General features: G+C 55.7%; 1 protein-coding gene across 3 annotated transcripts in view; it reads left to right on the plus strand.

The window, feature by feature from the left end:
- Positions 1-5,627: 5,627 nt before the first annotated feature.
- The window catches only part of Tcp11l2 (t-complex 11 like 2), a 32,570-nt gene continuing 19,797 nt past the window's right edge, over positions 5,628-18,400 (plus strand). Inside the window, exons 1-3 of one of the 3 annotated variants that reach the window (XM_063255517.1) lie at positions 5,628-5,651; positions 16,378-16,566; positions 18,025-18,160. In XM_063255517.1, the coding sequence (XP_063111587.1) occupies positions 16,410-16,566; positions 18,025-18,160 (293 nt within the window). In that variant the 5' untranslated portion in view covers positions 5,628-5,651; positions 16,378-16,409. Of the gene's footprint in view, positions 5,652-5,761; positions 5,923-16,359; positions 16,567-18,024; positions 18,161-18,400 lie in introns of those variants that run through there. The other 2 variants (XM_004999821.4, XM_063255515.1) reach the window with 2 other exon arrangements.

The raw sequence follows: 18,400 nt of genomic DNA on the forward strand, positions 1-18,400 counted from the left end.
TGGGCTACAAAGTGAGCTCAAGGCCAGCCTGAACTGCATAGCGAGACCCTGTCTCAAAAAAGACCCCTCCCAAAAATGCAAGGCTGGATGTCCCCCACTCGCGTGACCAGTTTTGATGTAACAGAGAGGGATCTTTCCCAAATCCATCTACGGACTTTACATGAAAAGCCCTATTTGTTACAATGATTTTCTTAAATATGAATTGAAATGAGATGGGAGTGTTATCTATTGCACAGTGGTCACAGACTTCCCCTAAGGCAGTGAAGCACAGTCCAAATACACAGTGAATATGTAAATTTTAAAAATTACTACAGTGCAAGGCACAGGGCCACGAGTCCCCTGCCACCCCCTGCCACCCCTCTACCCTCCACCCCTCCCACCCCCCTCCAAGTCCACGCCCCATGGTTCCCGCCAGGTTCTGCAGTGCTTCCAGAAGTGAGTGTCTTCCTGGCGTCCCAGCATCCCTGAATGGGATCAAGGGTTTACTCTCGAGTTTTGAAGTTGGGTGACGCCAGATCTGGTGAATAAGGCAGATACAGCACATTTTGTAAGAATTTTAAGCGTGCGTTGTATTTTTTGTACTACCACATTATTCAGGAACAACAACAGTGGGTCAGCACACAGGGACGCCAGGACAAGCCAGCCCCAGTTCAGGAGCTCACAGCCTGGGCACAGAGCATCTGAGTGCTGGCCCCCCACCCCACCCCTCCCCCCGCAGCTGCAGGGGACCTTGTAGAATGCAAATATGTGGGCTCGGCTGCAGACCAGAAAGCGAGGTTGGCTGGCCACACACTCAGGTGGCTTGGATTTCCATGTAAGCTAAAAGGTAGAAAGCCATCTGGGTCCTGGAAAGCAAAGAGGATTCCAGCGCCAGAGGCCAGCAGACTGTAAAGCACCAGTCCCTTCCAGGCTGGATGCCAGCAAGAGCTGCCGAGACTTCACCTGGATCACACACAAGTATATGCTGTCCCTCTGAGTAAACCACAAAGCTTGCAGTGGCAGGAACCAGTTTGTTCCAGGGGATGGGGATCCACGGCAAAGTGCCTTTGGCATGTAATAGGTGGTGTTTCTTTTTTGTTTGTTTGTTTTTGTCTTTTTCTTTTTTATCGGTACCGGTGATCGAACTCATGACTGAGTGCTTGCAAGGCAGGAGCTTACACCGCTGAGCTAAATCCCCAGCCCCTGTAATAGGTTTTTAAACCGTGCCCCTTGGCCATCCTTTTCCATCTCACCTCATCTCATGAGTTTCACATCGCAGTTTGGAAGCACTCCCCACCCAACGAGTGGGGATCCACTCGAATTACAAATCAGACCTAACTTTTCATCAGGAAGCACCCTGGGGCCCGTGGTAGGCTCAGCAGAGGGACAGCGGTTCTGTCTGGGGCCTGAGCTGCCTGTCGCCTCCTGGCCTCCTGGCCTCCGTGGGTGCTGCTTGGCCCTCCCGCCCCCTACCTGTTCCCACAGCGCTGACTTCACAGCTTATGCTCAGGTTTTCCTGCCCCCAGGGGAGCACCTAGGTTCCTGGTGGGTAGTGGGGCCGTGGAGGGGCTGCGGCAGGGCTCGGGGTGTTTGTCTTGGTGTGGAACGGCTCAGCATCAGGGTGGTTCTGTCTCATCTTCCACAACAAAAGGAAAAGAACTGAAATTGCCCAAGGTGTACTTGTGCTTTTTTTTTCTTTTTGTCTTTTTGAAACAGCATCTCACTCTGCAGTTCAAGCTGGCCTTGAGCTCACTTTGTAGCCCAGGCTGTTCTTAAATTCACAATGATCCTCCTGCCTCAGCCTCCCAAGTGCTAAGATTACAGGCATGTGCCAGTGTGCCTGGCTTTTAACAAGATGAGATTTCACTGCATTATTTTTCCTCTGTTCCTAGCACGGGCTCACATAGGGCCAGGGGTATAAAAGGAGAAGATAGGAGCAAAATTATGTGCAGCCAAAATTTGCCTTAAAAATTGCTTAAATGGGATGCAAAGTTTGAAACCCAGGCACTGACAGCTTGGAAGATGACAGCCCGGCCGGGGCGGCACGCCACCTCCTATGACACAGTCCTGGGGCCGCAGCTGTGGAGGGTGGGTGAGGCTGCACCGTGGCTGGATACTCTGTGTACCTCACCTGTAATCTGCCGCGACCCTCGGGCTGTGGTCTTCTCCAAAGTCACAAAAACTATCGTGTTGGAAGATCCCTTTCTGCCTGGCATGGAGGGTTCGCTGGAGCGCAGCGTCTGGAGTGGGTTGTTCTGCAGTTCCGGTGGGATTCTCACAGGTTCCCATCCGGATTCCACGCCGGTCACACCGGCCGCCCAGAGAGGTCATCTCCGTCTTCGCAGTGGTGAGGTGCTGTCTCCTAAAGACAAAAGCCAAGGTACATGCATATGGGACAGATGCTCAAGGTGCCCAGCTACTAGAGGAGATGCCAGAGCAGAAGATGACGCTAACGCGCCTGCCTCAGGTGTGATCAGGAAGGCTCTGAGGAGAGTCCCCGGCGGGTCCAAGCCAGACCCCGATTCAGAACCCAGGCGGGAGGACGGGTCAGGCCCTTCTGCTGCCTCCAGCCACAGGGCTGTTCCATCTTTTCTCCTCCTTCTCCTTCTTTTTTTTTCTTTCCTTTTTCCTCGAGACAAGCTCTTACTCTAGCCCAGGCTGGCCTTGAACGCCCAGTCCTCCAGTCTGCCTCCCCATCGCTGGAATTCCACCGTGCCCAGCTTGTCTGGTTATTTCTTGGAAAAGAAGAAATGAGCTTCAAGAATTGGGAGAGGCGTACACACCTGCCTGGCAAGAGAGAGGTCGAGGGTTCATGTCTCCTCTGATCTAAAGACTCAGGACTGGGCTGAAGATAGATTTGGGGCTTACTGTAGAGTGACTGTTACATGCATACTGATGAATCCTTTTTAAATGTAAAATACACGTACATAATATCCTATCAGTGACACCTAATGAACTGCCTATATAATAAAAAATTGCTCCCCTGACAGTAAAAGCTGGGAGTACCCCAGGTGTTGGTTTGGGTCTTTGTTTGCATTTCTGTTGAGGCAAACACATGTTTCTCTAGGCAAATACCGATGACACAATGGATGTCCTGTGTTAAGGGGGTGAAAGGTACTTATAAATACTCAACTGGGGTTCCTCACAGTGAGGTCAGTTTACACAATTTGTGGGGCCTGGAGTAAAATGAAAATGCAGGCCTCTCTCATTCAAAAACATGAAGGGTTTCAAGACAGCGGCAGCGGAGCCTTGGCCCAAGCACTGGGTCCCATCACGGAAGACGCCGGGGAGCTGCACGGTGGCAGCAGGTTCTAGGAGCCGCCCTGGCTGAGGAACCGAAAACCTACTGAGAAGCTTGGAAATCAGAGCTGCACAAGGAGAGGAGCTGCACGAGGGTGCAGGCAGAGACGCACAGAGGCGGCCGGCAGCATCTGATCAGTCTCTAGACTTAGCTGAATTTGCTTGGCATTTAATCACCACACAATGTAGTTTTATTAGAAAAGGTAAATGGTGGAGAGAGTGCAGGCTCATATGACAATCATGCTTTTTGGGGTTTTCTGGGTTTTATTTTTTCCCGAGAATTCACTGTAATTTTTTTCCTTTTTTCTTTCGTTATCGTTTGCTCTTTTTATTTTTGAGACAGAGTCTCGCTATGTAGTTCAGGGTATCACTGAAGTCACTATGTAGCCCAGAAGGCTGGCCTTGAACTGGTGGCAAACATCCTGCCTCAGCCTCCCAAGCGCTGGGATCTCAGGTCTGCACCATCACGGCCTGCAGGACTTTATTGTCCCAGCTCTGTGTTGGACACAGCTGGTTTTCCAGGAGTTCCTGCCTTACATTTCACAGCCTGTATTTTTCCCAAGTGCTTTCATTCAGAAGCCAGGCTGAGAGCAGCCAGTCATAAACTCACCAATAGCAATGAATTATTTAAAGTCTTCGACAGAAGACTGAGTTTCTAGGGTCTTACCTCCACTTGGGTCTCTGATGTTGACCCGCCTTTTCTACCGGAGTCTCCCCACGTACTGACACTGGACTCACCTGCTTTGACAGAAATTGCTTCCCGGAGGCTTTGAGAGTTACATATTTTGACCTGCACAGGAAGTGTCAGGGCCCAGGGTCAGGAATCTGGTCACCAGCTGATCTGGGCATCCACTCTGACTCATGTCACGAGGCAAAACAACACTTAAGTTCCCACAGAGCTCACAAAGAAGCCGTGTCGCAATGTGTCATTGTCACAGAGTCACCTAGAGTTTGGCAGGTATTTTTGGCTAATCTCATTGTGGGTCATGGCAGTCGTGTGGGGTTGTTGTCTGGCAAGAATTGGAATCAGAGGCTTCTATTAGCTGTTGTTTCCAGCAACATGAGCTAAGCGAGGCCATGTTTATAGGAAAGAATTTCTGCAGCAGCAGCATTTTCTTTAATATCTATCTTGACCCATGTCAAGCTATTTTAGGAGAAAAGTGACAAAAAGAAGACAGAAACAAATTCCTACAGACTGGCAGCTAAGCTGGTTCAGACTGGTTTACCAGGAAGTCTCAACAAGCAGCAGCGTTCAAATGTGCCCTGGGCACAGGGCAGCCTTCCCCCGGCTTCTGTAACAACTGTACAACTAACTGGATTTCCTGCTGTAGAATGTTGCCCGTCTGGTTTTTGAGTTTTGCTTCATTTTTGTCCTAGAACAGTAGTGGGCAGTTTGCTTCCACAATCCAGACATGATCTCAGCACTCAACAGAAAAAGCTTCAGTCTATAGAATCTTCTCTTTCATTCCTGCAAGCCAGCAGTTTACAGAAAACACTCTGGCTTTGCAATACAGCCGGCTGGGGAGAGCCAGATTCAAAGCACCCCGCAGTAGCTCCCAGCAAGGAATCAGCAGCAGGCCTGACCACACAGGCCCTCGGGAACTGGTTGTTTACGTTGGCCACCTTCAAAACTTGTGCAGAGCTGCGCTGCCCAGGCGCCCCACCGGAATCAAACTCTCTTATCTTTTGCAAGCACCCCAAGTCTTCCAGAGCCTGGGTAGGTGTGGCTGCTAGGAGCTAATCGGCTCCTCCAGGTGAAAATCTGGACCGGAGTTTACACCAAGTGGGAGAAGCAAATGTGGATGACACGGCTGATTGCTAACTTGCGTGGGGAAGTCCACTGGTGAGGTGTAGCTTGCTCGTTCCAGTAGGTGAGGACGTCGTGAGGGAGGGCACCAGTTTTCACTGCCCTGACTGGATCAGCATTGGCCGATGCGCCAAGTCTCGCGCGTGGCCCAGAGCTCCCGGCACCGTCCACGGTGGTGGCTCCAGGCCCTCAACTCCCAGCCGGTTCCGGTCCACTACGAAACTCCCCCGACCCCGCTGCCATCTTAGTCCCGCCCCCAAAAGGCCTCACCCTCAGGCAAGCCCGGTTCCCCCAGCGACAGTTTGGCCCCGCCTGAGACTGGCCCCATCCCCGCCTCTCTATTGGGCCCCGCGACAGCCAGGCCCCGCCCCCGTCCAGGCCCCGCCCCTAGCTCCCAGCGTCGGGCCGCCCCAGTTCCGTAAACACTCACTGCCCCGCCCTCCGCCCGGACCGTACCACTCGCCGCACGGAGGGGAGGAATGTCCCTGGCGCAGCCGAAACTCCGTCCAGGCCGAGCCCTCTGTGGCCTCTGTGTCCCAAGCCCGTGCAGAGCTCTCGACAGGGGGTGGGTTCTGAGAAGGCTCGGTTTCCCGAGCCCCCGATGCCTTTTTTGCACTCCCCTGCCCACCGCGCCTCTCCCCCCGCGCCCTGTTAGTGACAGTCACCTCCCTGGGGACCTCAGGCCCTTTAAATACAGAGGGGGGTGCGCAGGGCCGGGAGTTGTGGGCCTGGAGTTTCCACGCTGTGGCGAAGGGACGAGGACACAGGGGACAAGGGACATCACATCCCTGGCCCACTCTGCTGGTCGCCAATCTCCTGCTCCTTTGCTCGGACGGGTGCGTACGCGGCCCCGGGGTGATGAAGGCGAGGCCCGTGGGGACAGCGCTCCAGAGGACCCGCGGGCCCCCACTCGGGTCCCCCTCTGACCTCGTGCAGGGACAGCGGGATCGAAGCCGTCCCCTGTTCGCTTCGAGCCCTGTCCCGCACGGAGATGGTGCGGATGGCCGCGCGGTGTCTGGATGCCTGCAAGCCTCGGGGTGCAGGGGATCCTCGCGCACCAGGACCCCTGGGTGGGGACCAAGCTGGGGGCTGAGTTTGGAAGGTCGGGCGTGTTCAGAGGGAAGTTGAGGCCGGGTTCCCCACACTCAGCTGGGCCCGGGCCATCCCCTCCCCCAAGGGTTTGTTTTGACAGGAAACGTGGTGGCGAGGGGCGGGGCGGAGGGGGACTGGAAGGGGGAGGGGCACCGAGGACCGCGGAGGGTGTGCACGCTGGTGCACGACTAGGGGAGCAGGCAGCCAAACCCTTTTCCTCTCCAGGATGACGGCTTCGTGCTCCCCAGCTGTCACTCAGGGTGGTGACACTTATTAATGTCAAGTGGCTGCACATAGCTATGCGTCTGGTCAGTAAAGGAAACTGTTGCATTAAGCGAGCGATTGCACCATGATACAGAGTTTCATACTTTTGAGATGAATGTATGTAAATACTGCAGCCTGGTTCAAATAGAGATTTGTTTGCTGATTTACAGTTGAGATCTCGATGGGCCACGGGTATAGTCGTGGAGTGGCGCTTGGGGCTGAAGTTCCGGAACTTTTGTCAGGGTGCTTGTCCTGCCTCTTTGTCCATGAAGAAACCGGACCAGCTGGCCTTGTCCCTAGGATCCCTCAGCACCCTGGTCTGCAGTCCAGAGAAGTGGCTCTTCCCGCCTTTCTCTGGCCTGTCACACAGCAGCCAGGCAGCCTGACCAGAATGGTGCAGGGCTGAAGTTACTGGGTCTGTGGTAGAGGCAGCTCCCTGCCACTCTGCGTGGCAGAGGGCCGGGGTCCTAACACAGGTGGACAGGCGGGCTAGGCAGTGACGTCAAGTGCGAAGTGTGTCCAGAAAGCCTTCTCCCTGGTGCTGTAATGTCATGTGTAGTGGGCACATCTGCTGGTTAGACAGTGACTGATTTGTCGGCTTGTATCTAGCGCATTGTTTGCGCTCACTCGATGAAGATCTGTATTGTTAGTTAGACGCGTGGTACAGAGCCCCGCTGTGCTCTGCTGTGGAGGAGTCACTTTTTGGTACTGCGGTCTGGCTCCAAAGCAGACATGGAAATTTTCCACCATCTGCAACCTCTCATCAGACCCTACGCTTACTCCTTGGACTCCTTGCCCTTGACCACACGGTCACTGTTTGTTGGCATACCTGACTTCAGTGTGGTCTTGAAGGACAGTGGCCCCTGGATCAGATGGGAACTTTTAGAAATGAGTGCCCCAACTGCCGCTCACTTGGTGTAATATGCCAACACTGCAATGACCAGAAGGCCGAGGTTTCAGTTTAGAAAAAGCAGCTGTTATCCAGTGCTGGATGCTGGGGAGACTTAGCTCAAGGGCCAGCAGAGAGGCTCCGCTGCAGCGTGTGTGTGCCACAGGTCCACCCCGTCTCTCTAGATGTTTCCTGAAATGGTTCCCTTCTGGTACTGACTGTTGCCTGGATGGGTTCCTTCATCCACAGCCTGCCGGTAATCTGGATCATGCACCCAGAGGTTTGTGACTCGGGCGGGCTGCAGGCACTTCACTCCTCTGTTACTATCTGGGTTTTCCCGAGGATTCTGAGTGCAGAGAGCGGCTGCCCGGATTTTCACCAGCTCTGGGAAAAGACTGAGAGTTATTTTGGGTCCTGGGCTCTCGGCAATGCCCTTCATGCTGTGGCACCAAGCAGCCGCCCCACGGGAAGGGCAGCTGGCCGCCACGTGTGCAAGAGTCCGTGTGGTGACGGGTGGGTGGCTTTGGCGGATGGAAGAGTGAGCAGTGTGCAGCACGCTGTGTCCAGCCATCCTGCAGCGGTGAGCAGGGGCTCAGGGCTCCGTTCCCGGCTCCGGGCTGAGGCCGCTGACAAGCAGTGCAAGCTCCGTGCGCCTCGGGTTCTTCTAAAACAGGGATGAGCCTTAGCCATGGAGGTTATCACGAGGACTCAAGGTGATCAGGTGTCTAAGGGTCCTTCTCCCCACCAACAGGATCGCCCTAAGGTGGGGCTGCTCACTGTGATTGTTAGGGCCCAGCGAGGTCAGAGGCAGAGTGATTCCACGAAAACTTCCTTCGAGCTCTTGGAACTTCGAGTCCCCGGGGGTTTGAATGATGGGTACCTTGAAAGGACCCTGGGGTGGCTGCTGAGAACTGAAGAAGGGAAGAGCTACTTCTGGGGGAGGGAACCATGCAGACAGCCACAGCTGTAGTCGCTTAAGTGACTGCGTCTCAGTAGCATGCACAAAGGGACTGGGGCAGGAGGAGAAAAGCCAAGCTGTTCAGTGAGCAGGAGCATGGCCTTGTGACCTCTCTCAGCAGTGTCCTTTACGCCCCTGCTCTGTCCCAGGCCAGGCTCCGAGCTCCAGAGGGCTGGCACGTGTGTAGAGTCTCATGGAAGGTCACTTTGAAGTTGTGATGTTAAACTTCAGATCTCAACCATGAGAAGCCCACCTTATGGAGACTGGGGAGAGTGATATTCCAAGGGGAGGCACGTTGTGGGGGAGGGATTGCGCCAAAGTAGGAAGCTGGGTGCGTCTGTGGGGCTTGGTGGGCCCCACATTAGAGCTCAAAGGACTGTGGGATGGCGGAGCAGGACGGGGTAGCCAAGGCCAGAACATCGAGGGCTGTAAACCCAGCAAGAGGCAGCCGAGGGGAAAGGAGACCCGATGCCCATGCACCCTTCAAGAAGTGATTTATTTTGCCTGTTGTGAAGGCAAATGGGCTCCTGCCCGTTTCTTCTCTTCCTCTCTAGGCACTGTCCTTGGAGAAGGACGCTGGGACAAACGTGTCCAGAAGAGCTTTCACAGTACAGTGGTATCTAGCTAACACACAGGTGGGAATTACCAGAATCTAAACACTGAAGAACCCCAGATGCAATGTCTGATGCCCGTAATCCCAGCCACTCAGGAGGCTGAGGCAGGAAGACTGCAACTTAGGCCAGCCTGGGCCACTCAGCAAGACCCTGTCTCGAAATGAAAGAAGCAGGGTCCGAGGACGCAGCTCCGTGCGAAGGCCCCGGGGGATGTCTGTTAGGATCTCGACCTTTTAGCCCAGTGCTGCTCCTCATTTAACCTGTTACTGAAAATGTGTTCACACTGGCAGAAAAAGGCAGTGACACCCCGCTAAGGCCATTGTCCTCCGCCCAGGACTCGGGTTCCCCCGCCAACATCTTCTCTGGCTGCTTTTCCTTCTCTTTCATCTGAAACAGCCCCACACAGCCAGGCCCTTTATTCCTGAGTGCCTAACCACGGCACATTTGTCAGCTGGGCGTCTCCGGGTTCAGAGCAGACCGTAGAGTCAAGGGTGGTGGCAGCGCTGGCGCTGACAGTGACGTCCTCTGGAGCAGCGCTTTTGTCCAGGACGGGGTCCTGTCTGGAGTCACCTACGGCACTCAGCTACTATCGTAGTTCATTTTGTGCAGCTGTGACACAATACACTTTTCTTTTTGTCTTTTTGAGACAGGGTGACGCTGTGCAGTTCAGGCTAGCCTTGAGCTCATTCTGTAGCCCAGGCTGGTCTTGAACTGGCAACCTGCCTCAGCCTCCCGAGTGCTGGGACTACAGGAGTGCACCACCACGCCCGGCTCACAGTACTCATTGTGGGCCATTTACAAGAGACACTGTTTATTTAGCTCGTGGTTTAGAGCCTGAGCCATCTAAGATCGGGGGCCAGTACCTGGCGAAGGCCTCCTTGCTGTGTCCTACCAGGACAGGAAGCGCCACAGGCCTGGAGAGCATGAGACACTGGACACACAGCTTTGTGCTTCCTTGGCACGCTCCGTGCCTGTGAGGGGCTCCCTGTGACCCACCCTCCAGCGCTGGGTCGAGGGTTCAGTTTCTAACCCAGGCCATCTGAAGTCTCCATCCAGGCCCCACCCTGCGGCCCGAATGCGTATTCTTCTCCCTTGCAAAATACATTCATTCCGTCCTGAGGGCTCCAAAGCCTGCACTTACTCCATCACTAACCCGGAAGTCCATGGTTTCATCTAAATCAGATCTGGGCAGGACTCCACGGGGCTTATCCCGAGCTCCATTTCCTCCAGTGTGAAATCAAAGCGGCATCTACTTCCCAAATGCATCGGCAGGGCAGGCACGGAACAGGCCGTCACATCATCGGGAGAGAGAAGAGAGTCCAGAGCCCTACAGGCAGCAGCAGCAAGTCCGAAAGCTTCACAACAGTGTCCCGTGAGTCGGGTCCCCACAGGCCAGGCAGCCCTGACCTCCCTGCTTGCCTGCACTTCGGCCCCTGTGCAGCAGCTGCAGGTGTCTGCCCGGCCACCAGGCCGCTCTGCGTCCTTTGGGTCCAGGTGGCTTCTAGGTAGACTTCAAGGCCCAGGCTGCTGCACTCTGTATTCTGTGTGGCTGCAGAATGAGTGTGACGTGGACGTGGCCAGGCTTCCGGGGGTCAGCAGCTCAAGCTACACCTGGACCCGCTTGACCCTGGGCTGGGATAGTCAAGGGGTGCTGGCCAGATTTCAGGAGGCAAATGCTGACCTGCTGGGGACACTGCTGTGGACCTCTTGCCTCCGGGTCCTGCTGGGGCCTGTGATGGGGCGCAGCCTTGAAGGTCTCTGCCGGGTCTTTGGGGTCCCTTGTCATTGTCCTGGTGAGGGGTCCTGGCTCCCTCCTGGTGTGGCCATCACCTCCCTGAAGGCCCTTTGGAGGTGCCGTCTCACTCTTCACGCAGTGTTCAGATCTTTCCCTCGGCTTGTCTTTGGTTGTAAACTGTCTTTAGGTCATTTCCCTGCTGTCACACCTGACTGTGCGTGGCCACACGGCTCTGTGCTTAGCAGTGTGTGTCCCCAGATTTCCTGGTTTGCGGCTGCTCAGCTCTGCCTGCCTTTCTTGCCTGGCCTGTGTACAGTTCAGCCAAGTACTTTGCCGCCTTGGGACAGGATGACATTTCCTGCATTGCTAGTTTCATCCGAATGGCCCTCACTGTCCACTCCCACTCTGACCACTCAGGTGACCCTCAGCTTTAGGACCTCCTGCCTTTCCCGAGCCCTCACCAGAATCACCCTTTGAGTTCCGTTCACAGTGGCCCAGGCTTTTCCCAGCCCTTCTCAGCCTCTGCTCAGCCTGGTTTCAAGGCCACTTTCCTGCCCTGGGTATTTATTAGTACAGCAACAGCCTGATCTCTGCCGGGACTTAGGTCTCAGTCCACTTTGTGCCGCTATGGCAGAGTCCAGCAAACTGAGTGACTTCACAGGAATCTCTTCAGCTCAAGGTTCTGAAGCGGGGGTCTAGAACCTAGGAGCAGCCTCAGCCTGGCAGAGGACCTCACAGGGGCACAAGAGCACAAAGGGGACCGCCAGCCTTCGCCAGACACCTCCCTGCAGGCCGCCCAAGGCCATTACACTGGGGTTAAGTTTACAAAACTGCTTTCAGGGGATGCATCAAAAGCATCAGAGGAGCTGGGTATAGCGGTGCATGCCTGTAATCCCAACACTCAGGAGGCTGAGGCAGGGGGATTGCTGTGTGTTCAAGGCCAGCCAGGCTACACAGTGAGCTCAGGGCCAACGTGAACTGCATAGGGAGACCATGCCTCAAAGAGACAAAAAAATAAAATAAAATAAAAATCAGGTGGTGGCAGGCATTGGATTTTTATCAGGAATACATCCTCAGCCCTTGTTCTGTTTTTTTATGACATTGATATTTTGGTATTTATACTTCTTTATTTTGTTTTGTTTTTGAGACAGGGTCTTGCTGTATAGCTCAGGCTGGCCTCAAACTCCTGCCTCAGTTCCCCAAGTGCTGGGATTGTGTTCGAACATCACCTCGCCCATGTAGCTTCTTTGAATGAGAGCGAAATGGCGGCTGACATGGGGCAGGCATGCGCTGGGAGCTTAAGCTGTGCCACATCTGCGCTGCTGAACCTTTGAGGACTGTGGTGATGGCAAACAGAGCCATGGCTGTGCCACCCCTGCTGAGACTGCTTCCCTTCATGTGCACAGTGGATCCTATGGTTGGCCATGTCACAGGGGGCATTTCCTGCCTCCTAGGTCAGCACCAGGAGCCGTGGCCAGTGAGATGGGTTTGTAAGCAACAATATAGGAATCTAAGCAGCCAAACTGATAAATTTGGAATTTATTAACTGAGCCCCCGGGTTCAGGGTCCAAACAAGTGGCCCAAACTGGAAAGTTACAGAGTTTTTAAAAGAGAGAATCACAAAAGACATCCTGTTGGAAGCAGTTTAGCTCGAATCTTTCATTAATTTTCAGCTGACACCTGTATCCTGCTTCTTTTGTTGAGCAGGTTAATTTTTCCCTTGTGGGTGCAGCTCATTCTGCTTTCTTCATGGGACTTGAGCCCTGAGTAATTGTCTATTCTCCTGAGTCAAATACAGGGCAGTAGTGAAATGCAGGGCTCAAGATGGCATCAGTTATGCCAAGCCACAACAGCCAGGAGCCGGTGCACCCGAGAGCTGGTCTGTGTGTATAGTCGCAATCCCGTCAGGCCTGGGCCACCTGTAGACAGCGCTGAAGAAAGGGAATTGAGAAGCTAGTCGAAGCCTAGGGGCCACACGCGAAGGCAAAACCAAGCTCCTGGCCATCTGTGGCAGATGCAGGACTGGGCCGGGAATCGATGCCCATCTCTCTAAAGTGTCAGTCGTCAAACCGCGTCCATTCCCCAGCGCGTGGATGGCTGGTGTGTGTTTCCGTCCCTCTGATCGTTGGCGTCAGAAGGGACGGCACAGCAGCGTTGTTGCTATTGAATAGTGGAACAATGCAATGAAAGAGCAAATGTGCAGACTTCGTTTCCTTTGACCGAGGCCCCGGTAACACCTGGGAGTCGTCTGCAGCCGTTGGCTTTGTCCTTGCTTTTGCCAGCTCTGCTCTTGCTGGAAGGACGAGGCGGGAGGATCCCTCAGGGCGTGTGGTTTCTCTGTGAGTTGTACTGGCGGTCAGGCAGGTCTGATTCTGTGCGTTGGAGAAATAGTAGGATTCTTTAAACAAAACAGCCTGAGATTTGATTCTCACCAGCCTAAGAGGAATCTGGAACACAGTGACCACCTGTGAACCCAAAGCCAAGTCAGGGAAGAGCAGACGGGGTTCGGGCACTTGGGGAGGCCCTTGCATGCCAATGGGCTGCTCACTGTGTGTTTCAGATTTTTATTTCACACAAGGGCGCCAGTTCCACCCTACGTTAAGCCCCAGCCCCATTTATCTGCAGGGGAACACGCTGGCATTGTCCCGGGAGGAAACTGATCTCCCCTCCGGAGTGTCCCTGGTAAACGGATAATACAGAAACATCCATGCTGCCGTTTCTGTGGCTGACGCTGCCCCAGCGCGCTCTCTGGGTCTCTGTCGTCTGAGTGAAGTCTCCGAGGCCCTGGCCCGGGGAGTCAGGCCCTCCTGGCTGGGCGGTTTCCCGTCGAGGTTTCAGAGGCTGGACCCTCACAGGCCACCTGGCATTGGCGGCCTCTCCCGTCAGAGGGAAGGCGCTGTGGCTGGGAAGCCCAGAGCTTCCCACTGAGTCCTGGCCCGGCCGCTGCCCCAGGAACTTGCAGAGCTGCGGCTCCAGCTCAAAGGGGCTGTCAGTCGCACAGCCAGCTAGCGGCTGACCAAGCCCCAAGCCCTGGACTCCAGCTCCTAACCTGGAGCTTTTGGTCCCTAATCTTTGCCTTGGCCACCGTGTCCAGCACAGCTGCTCAGTGTGTCGTCAAGCTGGGGCGGTGGGACTGCAAGGGAACGTGCGATTACCCAAGAGCCTGCAGATGAAAACGCTTGTGTTCAATTTCCTTGGAAAAACAATCAGAGACCTGCACGTGTGGGCAGCAGGGCAGTCAGTGCAGTTGCTGCGTTACAAGGGAATGACTGAAAACACTGTGAAAATAACCCTTAGCGTGTGCACAGCGGGGTCTTAACTCGTATGTCACGTGGAACTGTGTCATCAGGCGGCACGGGACAGCCTCTTTGTGTCCTCTGTCCTGTGTGTATCGGTGATGGTGTCAAGCCAAGAGAATGTACTAAGACATTCCAATGGACCAGGTGTGGAGGTGCATACCTCCAATCCTAGCATTCAGGAGGCTGAGGCAGGAGGGTTGCTGTGAGTCTGAGGTCAGCCTGGGCTACACAGTGAGTTCAAGCTCAGCTGCTTGCTAAGATGCTATCTCAAAAAAGAGAAAAGACAACCACCACCCTCTTCAAATTACAAGGACAAGGACTCGGGTATTTTGAGTTTGCACTCTAAATTCCCAGGCTTAGGTAGTGGTTTGGGGCCCCAGGGCTGGGCCTGTGGCCGGAGCAGGCGTGTGAAGCTGCAGTGGTGTCAGTTTACGCATGTTCTCTTGGGAGCCGCACCTGGTGGTGACCAACACTGGGCTCCGCTGACACTGGGTGTGTGCCTGTAAAACACTTGCCACGCCTGCCTGAGCGAGGAGACTGGAAGCGCTGACGAGGAGGAGCAGCCAACGTGCAGGCCGTGCGCAGGAGCGTGCTGTGAGCGTGCTGGGGCACGGGGAGCTTCCTGGAGGAGGCAGTATTTCCAATCACCATCCCACTGGGTGTTGTGGAAATCTGTACTCCCAGCATCCAAGAGGCTGAGACAGGAGGATCTCTACAAGTCCAAGGCCGACTGAACTACATGGGCAGACCCTGTCTCAAAAACAAAAACGAAGGAAAAACAAAACTGCCTCGGTGGGAGGCGCAGTGTTGACAAGGACAGAGATTGCAGGCTCAGGGGGCAGTGAGAGGTCACTGCTGTGGCCCCATCTCTTTGGTCCCCAGCCCTCCCTCAGCTGGGGAAGCTGGGGCCCGGGGGCAGAGGGCTGTGTCACCCCCATCTCAGCGCCTGTGCTCCCGGTGCTGACGCCAGGGCTCCAGGACGGCCGAGCCTTGGTGTCACTGTGCCAGCCTGGGGCGGCCGGTGCAGTGACCAGGTGACTGTGGGGAGGCCCGGCCCCGCCCACGGCTCTGCCTGCCTCTCCTGTCTGTGGTGTTTCCGAGCAGCACCTCGGGTCCCTCCCTCGTCCTCTGACACCGGCTCGGGCAGCATCAGTGCCCGTGCTGTCCCTGCCCTGTCCCCATCCCCGTTTCTGTGCTTGCTGTTGCCAGCCTGGCACACGGTGGCTTCGTGAGTTCGCAGAATCACCAAGGCAGCTGCGGGTGGTTCCAGGGTTGGGACAGCAGTGCTCTGGCAGGCACTGCTGCGACAGCCTGGCCAGCGCCGTGTTCCTGCTGTGTGGGCACCTTTGGGGTTAATGGGGCGTGGCAAACTCCTTTGCTCGTTGTCCACTGAGGACTTGGGGTGCTTTGGCCCTGGGCCTCAGTTTCCCTCCCACCCACAGCAGGGATACCCTCCTTAAGGGCCCACACAGTGTCCTGGGCTTCTGTGCTGGGCTTGGCCTGGGCTCTCTGCACCCCTGACCTTCCTGGGCTGCATCATGGCCGACTCCGGCCCAGGAGGTGATCAGAGCGGGTCCCCAGAGCAGGCTCCACGTGGAGGCTGTGGCCGATGGGGCCCTTACACTGCCTCAGTCTCTGCCTGAGAGTCAGGGCCCCGGTCTCCAAGCGTCAGGCTGTGGTCAGTCCCACACCTCACCAGGACTGGCGCCCTAATCACATAGAGGAAGAAGCCACAGACTTTTCCAGGCCAGAGATTCGTCCCCAGCAGGACCGCACGAGGCAGATGTTGAACCTTTTCTGTAACACAGGGCAGAACAGCAGGATGAGAGCGTCCATCTGAGAGCTGGTGCCGAGGCTGTCAGAGAGGTTAGGGCCACTCAGCCAGGCTTTGCACCCAGTTCCCTGGCCGAGCAAGGTGACAAGCGTGCTCTTGGCCAGTGGCAGGCGGTCTGTCCCCAGCTGGCTCTGTCACCTTGTGGGCTTGAGCGGCCCAGGCCTGGTGCCAGTGCTTCCTGTGTGCTTTCCTGAGGACCTATGGTTGCTCCAGCCTGCTGTGTTCACACTGGGTGCGGCCCGAGTCTGCTCAGTGGTGTGGTCATGGGACGTCTCTACTGGAGGCATTTGTGGGGGCAGGTTGGTCTTTTTGAGACAGGGCCTCACTGTGCAGGTCAGGATGGCCTTGAGCTCACTTTGTAGTCCAGGCTGATCTCGAACTTGCTATGGTGTTCCTGCCTCAGCCTGCCCAGTGCTGGGGTGACCAGCGTTCAGCACCTGCCCGGCTTACTGAAGGCATCTTGATGGCTCCCTCTGGCCAGTCCAGGGTGCTGGGGGGAGGACTGGGTGACCTTCACCCCAGGGCCTTCCCAACACTGCTACCCTCTCAGGCGTGCTGTCCACACTGGAGAAGGTGACGTTGGCACAGGTCCCCTTGTCCCCGCAGGTCCCACCTCCGCCCACACCTGGCACCACACCATGCCTCTGCACAGTGACAAGCAGCTCGCAGCTGAGGACCAGCCCAGCGACTTGGACTCCCCACTCTGCTCAGAGAGCCGGGCTTCGCTCAGCGACTTCGAGTGTTCCCGGCGGAGCTTCGCCAGCGACTCCTCCAGCAAGTCCAGCTCGCCTGCCTGTGAGCCTGCCAGGGGCACAGGGCCGGGGCGGATCCCGGGCAGCACGTCCCGGGCAGCGCGTGAGGGATGGGGGGGTGGCCAGAGTCAGCCAGGCTGGGTGGGAGCCGGAAGGCAGCAGTGTGGCCACGTGTCCATCTCCAGAAGCAGCTTCCCTGCCCCTGCCCTTCCTCCGGGCAAATCAGGATGGATGCAGATTAGTGCTCTCTGCTGGCTTTTCCTTTCAGATGCACACTGCAGGAAACTGCTGTGCTGGAAGTGAAGTAATCCGCGGGATTTCTTGCTAATCTCAAACCCTGCTGTGGAAATCACTCAGCAGGGACCCAGGGAGGGTTCCAGCAGGACAGGGGTTGTGGGGAGAGCTGAAGAGTGCAGGCAGGCAGGACTCTCCTCTCCCCTCCCCTCCCCTCCAGTCCCCTCCAGTCCCTGCCTCCTCCCCTCCCCTCCCCTCCCCTGTCCCCACTGGGTACCCTGCTGTCAAATGTGAGCCACACTGTTAAGAGTGAGGGGAGGCCTCACCACCCTCCCAGGAACCTCCACTCTTCAGTGATGTGCAAGGGGATTACCGAAGTGCCCAGGTACCAAGAGGTTCCTGAAGCACTGCTCCTACAGTAAGAGCAAGTGGGAAGGTAGGCAAATGGCCTGGGGCAGGTCAGCGGTACTTAGAGTCCTGGCTCACATCTGACAGCAGGCACCCAAGAGTCCCGAGGAAGGTGTCTGCTTTTTTGTGTGTGTGTCGGGGATCGAACTCCCAATCTTGCGCTTGCCAGGTAGGCGCTTACGCCGCTTAGCTAAATCAGCCCAAGGCATCTGGCTTTTGTCACCTGTCTTCCTCCTCCTCTTCTCCCTCGGCCCTTCTCCATCCTCTCTGCTCTTCCTCATCCTTCTTAGAAGAATTAGGTAGCAAATTCTTCTTAGAAGCATTTAGGTAGCAAAGTGTTCCCCACCACGGCTGCTGTTTGAGGTCGTGATTTATGACCAGCAGAAGCTAGGATTTCCACTCGTGGTTCTGTGAACACGACTCTTGGGAATAATTTCTTGGTATCATCTCTAGAAATAACTGAAATCCTTCCTCCCTCTCTACCTCACCCCATACATTTAGAAATCATCTTTCTTAAAATCAGTTGCTGTGTATTGGGTGTACTTAGTGAGAATCCCGAATCACAGAATAAAAAAGGCCTTGGTCAGTTTGCAGGATCGGGGCTCACAAGGATCACTAGGCCCTGAACCCTAATGGATTCAGTTGGCGAAAGTGAGGTGGTCCTCTCAGTGTTTGGGGGTTACTGTCAGGCGTGGACTGAGGCTGGCGGGGGGTTACCGTTCTGCAGCCTCTCCTGAGCAGGAGAGAGAGGGGACCGCCTGCTTAGTGCAGCCCTGAGCTGGGCAGGCCCCTGTCTGGAGCTGCCGCGGACAAAGTCTCCCCTCTACCCCAGCTGGGCTGACCCTGGTCTCTCTCGCAGCGACCAGTCCACCCAGGGTCGTGACCTTTGATGACGTCATGGCCACAGCCAGGAACTTCTCCAACATGGCCCTGGCCCATGAGATCGCTGTCAATGAGAACTTCCGGTTGAAGCAGGAGGCCCTTCCGGAGCACAGGTAACCTGCCGGCCTTCGGGGTCTGGGGGCCAGAAACTGTGTGTGTGTGTGTGTGTGTGTGTGTGTGCGCGCGTGCATGTGTGTGCTGAGGGGTTCACACCTATTCCTGCAAGTTCTTGTGCAGTATCCATAGTGAAGCCAAGTGACAGTTGTGCCAGTCTTCAGGGCAGTCAGGAGGCTGAGGCAGGAGGGTCACCATGAGTTCAGAGCCAGCCGGGGGTACCTCGGGAGTAACTGCTT

The sequence above is a fragment of the Cavia porcellus genome, unplaced genomic scaffold, assembly GCF_034190915.1.
Source record: "Cavia porcellus strain 051 isolate PalLab524CR breed Dunkin Hartley unplaced genomic scaffold, mCavPor4.1 scaffold_8, whole genome shotgun sequence".
Taxonomy (NCBI): Eukaryota; Metazoa; Chordata; class Mammalia; order Rodentia; family Caviidae; genus Cavia; species Cavia porcellus.